The sequence below is a fragment of the Dipodomys spectabilis genome, unplaced genomic scaffold (assembly GCF_019054845.1).
Source record: "Dipodomys spectabilis isolate Male_0828 unplaced genomic scaffold, ASM1905484v1 ptg000043l, whole genome shotgun sequence".
NCBI classification, from domain to species: Eukaryota; Metazoa; Chordata; class Mammalia; order Rodentia; family Heteromyidae; genus Dipodomys; species Dipodomys spectabilis.
In genome coordinates, this window is record NW_024870720.1 from 29228734 (window position 1) to 29242543 (window position 13810).

Genomic DNA, 13810 nt, shown 5'->3' on the forward strand with positions numbered 1-13810 from the left:
TAACTCCTTATTTCTTCAAATTCTCACCATTAGAGATTCACTTGAGCTACTAAAATTCTTTTTTTAAAAAACTGGGCACCCATGGCTCACATCTGTAATCCAGCCTTTTAGGAGGCTGAGATTTGAGGATTGCAGTTCAAAGCCAGCCCAGGCAGGAAAGTCCATGAGACTCTTATCTCCAATTAACTACCAGAAAACTGAAAGTGGTGCTGTGGCTCAAGTGGTAGAATGGTCACTTGAGCTGAAGAGCTCAGGCACAGTACCCAAACCCAGAGTTCATGCCCCATGACTGACAAAAAAAAAATTCTTTTTTTTAGGTACATGTATGCCTGGAAAGGCTAGTCATTAGCCATATAAAGCTATACCATTATAATCAAATTGCTTTTGTCTTAAATTTGACTTGAGAGCATTCCTGACCATCTGATCTACAGACTATGTATCCAGTATCAGGGTCCTAGCATAAAATCCATTAATAACAACAAATGAAGCATGAAGCTAGGATAGTATAGCATTGAAAACAATGCTCAGAGGACTTCAGACAGGAGTCTGAATCTCAACAATGTAAATCTGCTTTAGTGATTCACTCAGTCTCTCAAGGTGTTAGTTTCTATATCTGCAAAATTGGGTCATTCAAAGTAACATTTGCCTCCTGGAAATGTATCAAGGGTTAAAGATTAGTTCCCTAGCCGGGTGCTGGTGGCTCACGCCTGTAATCCTAGCTACTCAGGAGGCTGAGATCTGAGGATAGCGGTTCAAAGCCAGCCTGGGCAGGAAAGTCCATGAAACTCTAACCTCCAATAAACCACCAGAAAACCAGAAGTGGTGCTGTAGCTCAAGTGGTAGAGCACTAGCCTTGAGCTGAAGAGCTGAGGGACAGCATTCAGGCCCAGAGTTCAAGCCCCACGACTGACCAAAAAAAAAAAAAAGATTAGTTCCCTAAAGGAGAACTAATTTTTAATGTCCTAAAGTACACACCGCATCTAGTAAAGTGTTTCCTATATGTCTACAGCAGAACTAGCTTTATAACTAATCTTGGATCATGAAGAAAGACTCACCAAATTAGTTGAAAAACCCCTTTTGAACCTACATTGAGAGAAGACCAGTGGCATCTGCTACGTGGTGAACTTTAAACATATAGTTGTTAAGTTTGTTAAGCACAAAGCAAGTTTAGCTGTAAGAACAGAATCAGAGAACTTAGAAATCAACTTGCTTCATGACAACAAAAGCACTGTATAGCTTTAGTAGCTCCACAGAAATGAAGGAAGTCTCTCATTCCAAATGAGTGCTAAGTGCTACTTCATTTTAAGTGGTTTGAACTTGCTAGGGTAGATGTCTTATGAGATTTTTTAAGCTTGTATAAATGTTAATATCAAATACTTGCCAGATCTGATAACATCTGACTTATAAACCTTACGGGAATACGTCAGAACCTACACTCTCCCATAAAGTCTCCTGATTTTGTCCAATAAATACCTGTATTGAAAGGTGCCTTCTGCCACGCAGATCTATTCAAGCTTCATCATCCAAAAAAATTAATAGATATTCAATAAATATCTGTAGAATGAGGAGAATGCACTAGCAACATGACCTCACTCACACCTCCAAAGTCCTTGCTGATGAGAAGAAGCCCACTATTGTGAAAGTGTAGCAGTGAAACCAAACACATTCTCTGCTAACTTTGCATTTCCTTATAGACCTCAACATAAACTTATTACTATTTTATCCTCTTATTACATTGCATATTCAAAGGGCTTTGGGGAACTAACCAGAAAACATAGCCCCAGTCCTTGATCAAACAGGATTTTTGTGTGTGATAAAAATTCAAACTATCCAACATCAACCTTTACTATCAGAAAATAAATCAGAAGGAAATGAGAAACTACCATCAGTAAATTTAACAAGATATTCAGTTACTGGAACGTGGCTTAGGATTTCATGGTATGCCATTTAAAAAGCAAGCAAATGAAAATATGGCTCAGAATGAAATCACTACAGGGTGGCAGAGAAGAAGTTATGGATTAGCATCTTTGTCATTTAAAGAATATAAGTAAGGATGGGAAGGAGAAACTGGGAGAAAGTGAAGGAAGAGGCGATGTTCAAAAAGAATTGCACTCTTACCTGAAGAAGAATTAAATCGACATCCCAGTCTGGGGGCATGACTCAAGAGGTAGAACCTACATAGCAAGTGGAAGGCCCTGAATTCAATCTCCACTACTAATGGCCGTCACCCATAATGCTCAGAGATGGAAATAATAATAATAATGGGTTTATTTCTCATGCATAACAAAGCTGAAAACATAACAACCAAGAATCTCTATTTCAGTGGTTCTCTATCAGATACTGGGGTCAATTTCTATTAATAACTAAATTAATAAGCAAATAAGAGAATACAGTGGAGACATGCAAGCTCTCTTTGGAAAGTCCTGTTTTGGGGAAAAAAGTATTTCTTCTGTGAAAATTTCTTTAAATAAAAAGTCCTAATGCAATAACACTAAATAAATACATATAATGAACATATATAAATGCATATATTTGCATACATAAGTATAATGTAAACATATGGATCACATCTATGTTAAATTTGTGTGTATTACATAAACTTAATCTTCAACTACTATACATCTTTGTTTTAATATTTAAGCCCAATTTTCTCTTCAGAAAATTTCCCACAGGGAGTAGTGCATAATTTGCATATATTTGAATAAAAATTAACCTGTATAGACCTATCTACTAAATGCTAGGTATGTTTAAAGAGCATCTACATTAATAACAAACACATGCCATTCCTAACTTATGTCATATGTCATTTGTTTACTTTTTGAAAAGACTATGACTGAGGACACAATCATTTATTAAAATTCTTTCATTTTACAAATAAGGAAGACAGTACCCAAAAAGCTGTAACTTACAGGTAGGTCAGAGTCACTAAACAGAAGAGCAGGAACGAGGTTTCGTGTCTACCCAATGCCAGTTTTCAGGGCATTTTTCACAGTCAAACACATGTACACACACACACACACACACACACACACACACACACACACACCTGCACTGATCACATTCTTTTCAAAAGTAAATAAAATAACATGTGGCTTACATTAAGAAGAGAAATTAAAAGTAAAGCGCATGTGATAGAAATAAGAGCACCTAATGAAAACCGTGATGCCAGCAAATGATGCCTGTTGGCATTTTGCAAGAAATAAGAGCCTTTCAGAGGACTTCAGACAGACCTGAGTCTCCCAAGCCAATCATTCCACAAGGTTGTTCTACATTTAGTGTAGGCTGAGTATGAATTGCACTGGATTCCAGTTTTGTTTTATTTCCTCAGGTCTGTTTCTTGACAAGTTTTGAAGAGAAACAGAATAAAGTCTGTGAGATAAAGGGGTCAAAATGTCCATCAATTTTGAATAATCATTTCTTTCCTACCACCTTCTGCTGGCCCCGCACCCTAATTGGGTCCTAATTAACACATGCCTGAAGAATACTGAGGAGACAGTCAGGTCCTTTGACCCATAATTCTCTCCCTTCTTCCCACATTTCTCCCCATTACCAGACTCATGCACTTTAACTCATTGTTTGCATCATTTCTCCCTTTTCAAGCCTTCTGATGGTATGTTTATTGATTGATTATACTGATTGATTGATTTTTGCCACAAAGTTTTCATCTAGATTGTTGTGTGTTCTTCATAATTTATCTACATTCTATAGATTCCTCTTTCTGGTAGGCCAGAAATCTCCATCCCACTACTAAATGTGTTCCCCCTGTCTGTCTCACCCTTCCCTTCCATTTCCAGTCTTGCCATGTAGGGCTGGTATACCCACTCGTGTCTTTACCTTCTCTGGTTTCATGAGCTTGCCTGGCTGTTTCTTATTGTCAGTCTTACATTCCCAAATGTGATGTAAGTTCTTTCAGGGCAAGAATCACATCTTAGGAATCTCTTGGATCCTCTCCCCATCCCCATTCCTACATACTTCAGCATCTTGCTGACTGTAGCAATTCTGGGTGAGTACCTCCACTGCTGGCCAAATCAGACAAGACAGAGGAGGAGAGTGCCAGCTGCATCCGAGGGATGCTGACAAAAGTTTTAGCACTGCTTCCAAGCATGGATCTCTTGGTGGATCGTTCTTCATTTTCCACATCTCTTTATCACTATGTGGATACTGAATTCTTCTCCACAAGAATAATGAATCAGTCCTTTCTCTCTAACCTTGGACCTAACTCTGATCTATCTACAAGCAAGTTCACAACAGGTTCTCACTCCAAAGACTAATGAAAACTGGCATTTAGATGCCACCTCTTTTTCCTAGGTAGGGGCAGTCCCATCTTTTCCCACTGTGTGGTGGTCCCTAGAAGCAGGAGATATCATGGTATCATGGTAGCTCAGGCTGGGTGACCTCCTTCCCATCACCTGACCCTACACTCCAGCTCAGACCACAACAGATCACTTCACAAGCCATGACGCAGACCATAGGTGGTAGATTGGCCCACCTAGGGCCTTCTTGCTGTCTACCTCAGGGGGTGAAAGGAGCCTTGTGCTACCAACCTTTAAAGCTCCAGTTCCCGTACAAGAAGAAGGCACTGACTGCTGAAGTCCTGAGCTGTATTGTCCTTTCTCTTTGCTCCCTTATCTTTGCTAGAGAATCAGGGGGCCCAAGTGGAGTCTATTGCCTCTCAGGTCCTCCCCGACTGCTCCAGGGAAGGAGGTGGGGCGGAATCACATGGAATAAGTCACCATAGAATAAGTCACTCCTAAGCTATGGCTGGTCTCTTCGGCGGCAGCTTCTTCCCAGTCTGTTGCACAGATCGCTTTCTCCTGACTCTGCACACACCCCACACCCCCACCCCCGCCAAGATCTTCCACCGAGTTGGTTTCCTCTAGATCCCGCGGCGCACATCCCCAGGCTAGATTCCCAGATGCCTTCTCTAGCGGGCTTCCTTCCCAGCGCTGCTCACTCCCCTGCACAGCGGCCCCCAGAGCCCCAAGCGCACCCAGGCGGGCGCTGTGCCACCTGAGCGCAGCCCCAGCAGCTGGGCCCGGACTCCCTTCCGCCCTAGGCCTCCCTCACTCGCCAACAACCTCCAGCAGGTGCAGCCCAGGTGCACCTTCGCGCTCTCTCAGCCATCAAAGCTGTCTGCCCGGCGCGGCTAGCCCAAGCGTGCCCTCTTGTCCACGTGCCAGCGCGGATCAAGGCTCTCCAGCCCGCGTCCTTCCTGCTGCGCTTGCCAGTGCCCAGCGCGCGGTCACTTACCCAGGGCCAGGGCCAGGAGCAGTGGCAGGGAGCTGGTACTGCTGCCCGGGGTCACCGGGTCCATCAACCCGGCTCTGCGGGGGGCCCAGACAGCCCCTAGAGGATAAGACACCCTGCTCCTCCTCCTCCTTTGCCTTCTTCCCGGGCCTTGGGCACCCGCGAGGGTGCCTGGAAACGAACCCTGGAGCCAGGAGGAAGCGAAACTATACTACTGCCCGTGCTGGCACCCTGGCTACAGGGCAGGGAAACACCCCGGCAGGCGGACAGCCAGAGGGCTTGGACCGAGAGGAGGGAGGCTCCTATTTATCCGCGATCCCTAGGCACACACCCCAGCAAAGAGGCACAAGACTCAGAGGGGGTGACCTCCTGGCTGTTCCCACCCCAACTGCCCCACACCCATCCCCACACCCAGGGATATACTCGGGAGGCCCTGGGGCCCGGCTCACCCACTCCCCCTGCTGGGTCGCACCGCACAGTTCATTTCTCGCCCCCCCCCCCCCCCCGGGGGAAAAAGCCAGGTAGACTTGAGGTACCTGCAGGGCTTTAAGATGGGCCTGATGGGCTTGTATTCAGCCTGGAGTCTTCTCAGATCCCTCCCTCCGAGGGAGAATCAGAGAGTCAACTGCATTCCACAACTCTCACAGATGATCCAGTGGACAGACAGAGCCAACATTTACTAGCAACAACCCTCACGCACCTGGCACTTTACAAGCCTATCTGCTACACAGGCAGATAATTCAAGAGTTCTTGTTGTCTTTTTTCACTTTCATTTTGTTTTAGTTGGAGCTATAAAAACAAGAAGGGCCTTTTTGTTGCTTAGCCACACCTCCGTGTTATGGAAAGGTGGAATCTAGGGGTTGTGCACCAAGCAATTTCTAGAACACAAAGACAGATGCACATTCTCAAAGAAGCACCCAATTTTACCATGTTATTAATATATTTGCCTCCTTGGAAAACAAAAGGCGCCTGTGTTTTTGTGCAGATCTGTCATCCTAGCTACTCAGGAGGCTGAGATCTGAGGATCATAGTTAAAATCCAGGCAGGAAAGCCCATGAGACTCTGGTCTCCAATTAACCTGTAAAAATCTGAAAGCAAAGCTGTGGCTCAAGTGGTAAAGGGCAACCCTTGAGCTAAAAAGCTAAAGGATAGCGCCCAGACAGATAGAGAGAAACTTATATGTAAGTTTGTGTAGGTATCCTCCTGCAAGTAGAAGTCATGTTTTTGTCCTATCTAAAAGTCCCATGGACTTTATTTCACATATAAAATGCAGAGCAGGTGTTTGCCTCTTTCTGTCCATCCCATCGTTTAAAACAGACAAATTGTCATGCACTTTTCTTCCACAAGTGATATTGCATTTCAAAACCAATTCAAGTTCTTTTACTGTCCCAGACAACCAAAATATCTAGAAGAATAAAACTAAGTTCTTGATTTTCCAACCCCATTCCATCCTTCCAGAATAGCTCATAAAATATTCCTAGAGCAGGAACACATGGAGGTTTGAGAAATTTGAAGTTAAGAGGTAGAAAGTCACTGTGCCCCAGATAAAAAGGGCATAAGCATATGTCTCTTTTTCAGGACTTCCGTTCTGTTTTCTTTCTGATGTTCTTTCTCTCTGTCTCTGTCTGTCTCTCTGTCTGTCTGTCTGTCTGTCTGTCTGTCTGTCTGTCTCTCTCTCTCTCTCTCTCTCTCTCTCTCTCTCTCTCTCTCTCTCACTCTCTCTCTCTCTCTCTGCCTCCCAGTGCCAAGGCTCTTTGTCAAAATATGTCTTACTATGAGATGACATCTTAGTCAATAATGGTCCTGTTACCCCAACACTCAATTCTGCTTTCCTTTCCCTAGATACCAATAAGAAATAAAACACACCTAAGCAAAACTATTAAATATATGTTGAATATCGTAAAGTGCCAAGATTTCTTGTAAGTATTCATCATTCACACCATTCAGATGGTAAATTAACTTTTTCAGGCCACCAGAGTATGAAATAGTGTAATTTAATATACTGAATAAGCCAGATAAATTAAAATCTTCCCTGAGGGGTTTATTTACTGCCAGAAATAAAATAAGTGGTCACAAAAGTATGCATTCTGAGAGTTTCCTGGCACCAAAGAAAGATCCAATCCCTTCAAGATTGAATTTCCTCTTTCTCCTTTTCTTTCTTTCTCTCTTTCTTGCTTTCCTTCTTTCTTCCCTTCCTTTTTCTTCATCCCTTTCTTTTTCCTTTCTTTCTCTTGCTCTTTTACTTTTTATACTTCTATCCTCCTTTTATCCCTTTTTTCTCCTGTTCTTTCTTCATTTCTTCCCTTTCCTCTTCTCTCTTCTCCTCTTTTTCCTTCCTTTCTTCCCTTATCTCCTCCTCCACTTCCTTTTCCCTCCCTCCTTTTTCCATCCCTCCCCTACTCTCCACTTGCTTATGAAATCCACCAAGTTTGAAAGTAGAAAATGAAGTTTCCAAGTAGGAAATTATCTTCCCATGTCCTTATTCATGTAACTGAGATGTATTTTAATGCTTTAGGTTAAGAAAGGAACAAATCAGACTTACAGTGGAGTTCTACAGTAGAACTTCTAAGCTCAGTATCTCCAAACAAAGATTGCCTCAGTAGTATATTTCCCGTGTCAGCATTAGGCAGGTATAACCAGCCCTTCCAAATCTGGTATGAAGCTCAAGTAGATTCCTTTGAAGGGCCTTTAAGCATCAGCCTTTTTCTCTTCCCACGCAAAGGCAGCTTCCAGGTGGGTCATTCCTTCCTCTCCTCCAGTCAGGACAAAATAAGCTTGTAGTTATTTGTGAGGCACAACATACATAAACAGATACACATGTGATGATGTAAAGGAAAACTCTAGATGCATTCATTCTAGGTCAACACATTCTCCAAATTATCACTACAAGCTAGATCAGTAGTTTAGGAAAATTACCCAGTGGCCATTGGCATGACTTAATTCAATAGGAGTGAGTGAATGAAAGTAATGAAAAACTTTTAAGAACATATTGCATTTTATAGCAATGATAGAAATTATGCATTATAGATGAATAAAATTAATAGTGTGTGATATATACAGAGACTTTTTTAAACATTCTACTTGAAATTATCCAAGTAGTCTCTAAGGAAATACCAATAAAAAAAAATCACAGCTCAAAATCTGTATTTACTTGGCTCTATTTTTATTTATTTATTTATTTATTTATTTATTTTTGCTGGTCATGGGGCTTGAACTCTGGGCCTGGGTGCTGTCCCTCAGCTCTTCAGCTCAAGGCTAGCGCTCTACCACTTGAGCCACAGCGCCACTTCCGGCTTTTTCTGCTTATGTGGTACTGAGGAATCGAACCCAAGACCTCACGCATGCAAAGCAAGCACTCTACCACTGAGCCACCTTCTCAGCCCTTGGCTTTATTTTTAAACCTAAGTTTTCTATGGGAAAGAGGCTATTATTGTTCTTGTTTTCTTTATTTGTTGTTAATTTAATTTTATTGTCAAGGTAATGTACAGAGAGGCTATAGTTACACATAAGGTAGTGAGTACATTTCTTCCCTCTCTTTTCTCCCACTTATCTTCCCCTCAATCCCCCTCCAAGTTGTACAGTTCATTTCCAACACATTGTCCTGTGAGTATCGCTGTTGCATTGATTTGCCCTTTGTCCTCTGTCCTTTGTTGTTCTCCTTCCCTTCACGAATTCAGATAAATATATATACAAAATCCAGGGTACCAAAATCAAATGCAGTGACAAGAGGGGATAAGACATAGGGGAAAAAAAATAAAAGAAAAAAATCACACAATACATTAAAAACAACAACAACAAAACAAAAAAACCTCTTGTTTCCGTGCCTTGGAGTTCATTTTGCTTCGCATCATCTCATATGGCCATATGTACATTGCTATTGAGCAATTCTGCTCATCTGCTAGGACTATCCTAGACATAAAAGACCCCAAATAACACAAACAATACTTAGCAAAATAACAGTGCTGGAGGAATATCAATACCAAACTTCAAACTCCATTACAAAGCTATTGTAATAAAAACAGCTTGGTACTGGGACAAGAACAGGCCTGAGGACCAATGGAATGAAACTGAAGACAGAAATGAACCCACAGACCTATGGCCACCTAATCTTCAATTACGGAGCCAAAAAAAGATGGGAGAAATATAATCTCTTCAACAAACAGTGATGGCAAAATTGGATAAACACCTGTGGAAAACTAAAGCTAGATCCTTATATATCACCCTACACCAGAATCAATTCCGAATGGATGAAAGACCTCAAGGTAAAAGCCAATACTCTGATAACAATACAGGAAGGAATAGGAGAAACTCTAGGGCTCCTTGGCACAGGCCAAAATTTTCTTAACAAAGACCCAGAAACACAACAAATAAAAAAAAGTTTGCTTTCTTTTCTTGCCATTGTATGATATTTTTCTATTTAGTGTTTGGGGATCTAATGGTTTATATGTCTGGGTCAATCCGCTTGACCTGCTACCTTGTTTAAATGACAGCTTAAAACAAATTTAATAAATCTCCAAGATAATCATTTGTGGGATATTAAATATGATAGTTTCACTGATAGTTTCACTTTATTGTTATAATTATTTTTACCATACTCATACATACACAAGCATCCTTCAAACCCAACTACTGGTTAAAGATGGCCCCAGCTTAAGCAAGAAGCAAAATGGCACAACTTTAACTCTGTAAAATGGTAAGGTCCTAAGCATCTTTTTGTAATACACTTTCTACAGTGGTTCCACCCCTTCCTCTGTGTCCCAGATTCCCAACAGTGGGACAACAGAGAAGGAGCATCATGTTTGTTTAGGAATCTGTTCAGTTCATTCAAACTGGAGCTGTGTCACCAAATGTCTGAATCACAAATTCCTCACTTCTGGAGTCTCAAGATTCCTCATCTATAATATGGGATGGCAATGACATGCACACTTTGTGCTAATCACAGTGATACATGTCACCAAAGAAAAAATAATCTGGTGCATTAGAAATTATTCAGTCCATAAATTAATTGTTATATTGTTAAATTTTACAAGATACACAGAACACTAGAAGAGAATGGCTTTCCTACTAACCTTCTCCTACTAGTATGGAAAATGGGAGGAAGGAAATAACACAGATCAAGGGTCACCTGAGAAAGTAACACTGGGCTAAAATTCCACAGATGTTTTATTGCTGTGCTACCTCAAATTTCCTTAGCCACCCTCCCTCCCTGCTCTCCCATTCTTTCGATTTCTCCTCTCTCCTTGAACTCTAAAGACCAAGATAGCATAGAACCCAGGATATAATATGTTATTGAGGAATGTGTTAGATTTTTCTGTTGCTTACAGTTGAATGCCATAGACTAGATAACTTATACAGAATAAATTTGTATTTATCTCATTACTCTGAAGGCTGAAAGTCCATGGGGCTTGAGAGGAGAGTGTAATGAAGGCTTTCTTTCCTATGGTAGAAAGTGTCACATAACAATGCAACGCTAGCTGAGTCTCTTTCCTTCTTATAAAGCTGTAAATACAATCATGGGGACCCTATTCTTGACCTCATCTAGTCCTAACAACCCCCAAAGACTTTACCTTCAACTATCATTAATGTAAAGTTGAGGATTTGAAAACATAGATGTTTTTGCTAGAAACATTCAAACCATAGAATCTGACAACTGTCCACAAAATCCATGCTCCTCTCCCATGCAAAGCACATTCATTTTACCTTAATATTTTATCTTAATGAAGTCTGTAGCTCAGATTGACACAACTCAAAACTCCAAAGTCCAGAATCTCATTTAAATCAGATATGAGACAATAAGTTGCATGAAATCAACCCAGTCTACCTACTTCCAAAAGACAATGGGGAAGGAAGGGGACAGCTGAGCAGATATTGTAAACATATCCTTATTCCAAGAGAGAAAGACAGACAGACAGACAGACAGACAGATAGACAGACAGACAGAGAGAAGGATCAAGGGAGAGAGAAATTAGAAAGGGAAAAGGAATAACAGACAGCAAGTAAGTTTAAAAGTCAACAGAGAAATTAACAGTCTTAATATTTTGAGAATAACTTCCTTTGACTTTTCACACCTCACATATCTGCGCAATGGCTGGGCCTCAAAACCATAGACAGGCCTGATGCTGTACACCTCTGGGTGCAGCTCATGCTTGAGCTCTCTGACTTGGTTTAGAATCTCTGTATCTGCAGTCACCCTGGGTAGCTTTACAATATAGCTGGTCTCAGATGCCATCTCACTCCTGTGGGTCTACAAGGCATCACCCTAGTCAGGGCTCTCTATGAGGATCCCTTGTTAACTTTGTTACAAGTTTCTACCTGGGCCTCCAGGCCATGAACAGTGTCCTTTAAAATCTAGGTGGAGGAAGGTGTGTCTCACGGCTCTGGTATTCTTCAGACCTCCATAATTAACATCACTGGTACGTGCCAAGGTTTAAAGCTTGTGCCTTCCAGGGCAATGGGTGGGTGGCAACTCACCAGAGGTGACTACACCGCAGAGTGGCCAAACAACACCGTCCCAGAATTTAGATAGCAGAGACGTGAGCAGTGAGTCCATGGGAGGTACCACAGGCTGACCCTTTGAAATCATTCTGCCCACCTAGTGCTTTGGGCCTCTGATGGGAGAGGTGACCTTGAAGATCTCTGAAATGCCTTAGACATTCTCTCATTGTGTTGATGATCCCATCTAAAGATATTAATTCTCTTCTATCCACTCTGAGTTCCTTAGCAAATGGATGCTCTGACACACCCATGCTTTTCTCTCCTCAAAAATCTTCATTCTCCACCAAATAGCCAGGCTAAGAATTTACCCACTCTTTCTGCTTTCTGGCCCTTTAAATGATCAATTTTGTCTTCGCATCATTTCTTAGCCTTCTCATTTTATTATCAGCCACTAAAAGTAGTCATACAGTAGCCTCAACACTTGACTACTTAAATTTTTCTTCCATCAGGTTTCCTATTTTCTCTCTCTTAAATAGCATGGAATCAATGTAGCCAAACTCTTGGCCATTTGATAACAAGGTTGCTCTTTGGTCCAGTTTCTGATACTGTGATTCTTAGCTCCGTTTGAGATCTAATTTGAGAATGAGAATAGCATTTATTGCCCATGTTTCTACCAGCATTCTGGCCATGACACTTAGGATAGAACTGAGACCATTCTTATTCTTCCTAGTTTTTCCTTGGTAATCTCCCTTATTGTTCTGTTCACGACAATATAGTCTTTTTCTAGCACTCACTTCAAAATTATCCCAACTTCTAAACATCACCCAAAGCTACATATACATCTTTAGGTTTTCCAAGGATCAAAGAAATAAATTTATCTTTTCAGTCAAAGAAAAACATGTGCAATGATCTTACAACAAAGTAAGCAGAACATGTGCAGAAGATTTTTAGATGACCATTCTTTCTCCTTCCTCCAACTTTTTAGGAAAGAGAAGGTTAGAAGCAGGAAAGTAGGAGAGAGGCTTGAATTAGATATGATTCTTAAAAATGGTATCTTTCCTACATACATACATGAGTGGAAAGAAAGGAGATCTATTTCCCCTTTGAGCCATCTCAGTAGAATCTTAGTATGTCAGTGACCACTATATCTTCCCGAATGACTTTGGTCTTTGGGGATTTTGGATTTATACTTTCCGCACAGATGAAGAAACACAGTGTGTTCCTTTAATAATACCTTTAAAGAGATTTAATATTCCTCATAAAGTAATTTTTTCTGAAATGTGTTTAGCTCTGCCATCTGTTTGGATATACAATATTTTAAAATATTAAAAATGATTCAGAAACAATTTAGATATGTCTGTAGAAATTTCTGTTATCATTATCTCTGGCTCTCAGGTACATTAAAAGTATCCATGTCATGTACTGGTGGCTTATGCTTGTAATCTTAGCTTCTCTGGACACTGAGAGCTGGAGGATCAAGGTTCAAAGACAGCTGAGGCAGAAATGTCTTTGAGATTTTTATCTCTAACTAGCAAACTGCTTGGCTGCATGCATGACTCAAGTGATAGAACACCAACCATGAGCCAGAAAATGAACAAGAGCAAGAGTTCAAGCCTGCTTGGTACTGGCACATTTATGTGCACACACACACACACACACACATATGTACACACACACACACACACACAAATTGTTCTAGTGATGGTCTTACTAATGACTGCAAGAGAGTTGAATAGCTGTCCTTAGCATTATCACATGATTATGATCTACATCTATAGATCTATTTTTTACTCTCAAGATAAACTTTCTTTCTGTCTTAGATTCTAGCAGATCTGCAGAATTTCATTGAAAATACATATCTATGTGACATAATAGTGGACGGGGGACTGAATGTAGAACCTAGGAAGAGTGATCTCTGCATTTCTTCTCTGCCTGTGTTCAGGTAGCCAAAATCTGATTAAAATGAGCAGTGCCACCATGAGTAAGTCACTAATTGTACAAAGTCCCTCTGGGAAAATATTATACAATGAATCCATTTCTATATTTTTCTCATTTAATTTTTGGTTTAACCCTTTGAATTATTATTTGATCCCATCTTAAAAATGAAAAAACTAAGGCTAGAGTCATT

General features: G+C 40.9%; 1 protein-coding gene across 1 annotated transcript in view; it reads right to left on the reverse strand.

Annotated features, from left to right (window-relative positions):
• Btc (betacellulin) overlaps window positions 1-5634 on the reverse strand; it is a 48203-nt gene extending 42569 nt beyond the window's left edge. The window contains exon 1 of the mRNA XM_042678253.1: window positions 5251-5634. Within this exon, the coding sequence (XP_042534187.1) occupies window positions 5251-5314 (64 nt within the window). The 5' untranslated portion in view covers window positions 5315-5634. The remainder of the gene's footprint in view (window positions 1-5250) is intronic.
• Between the last annotated feature and the right edge of the window lie 8176 nt (window positions 5635-13810).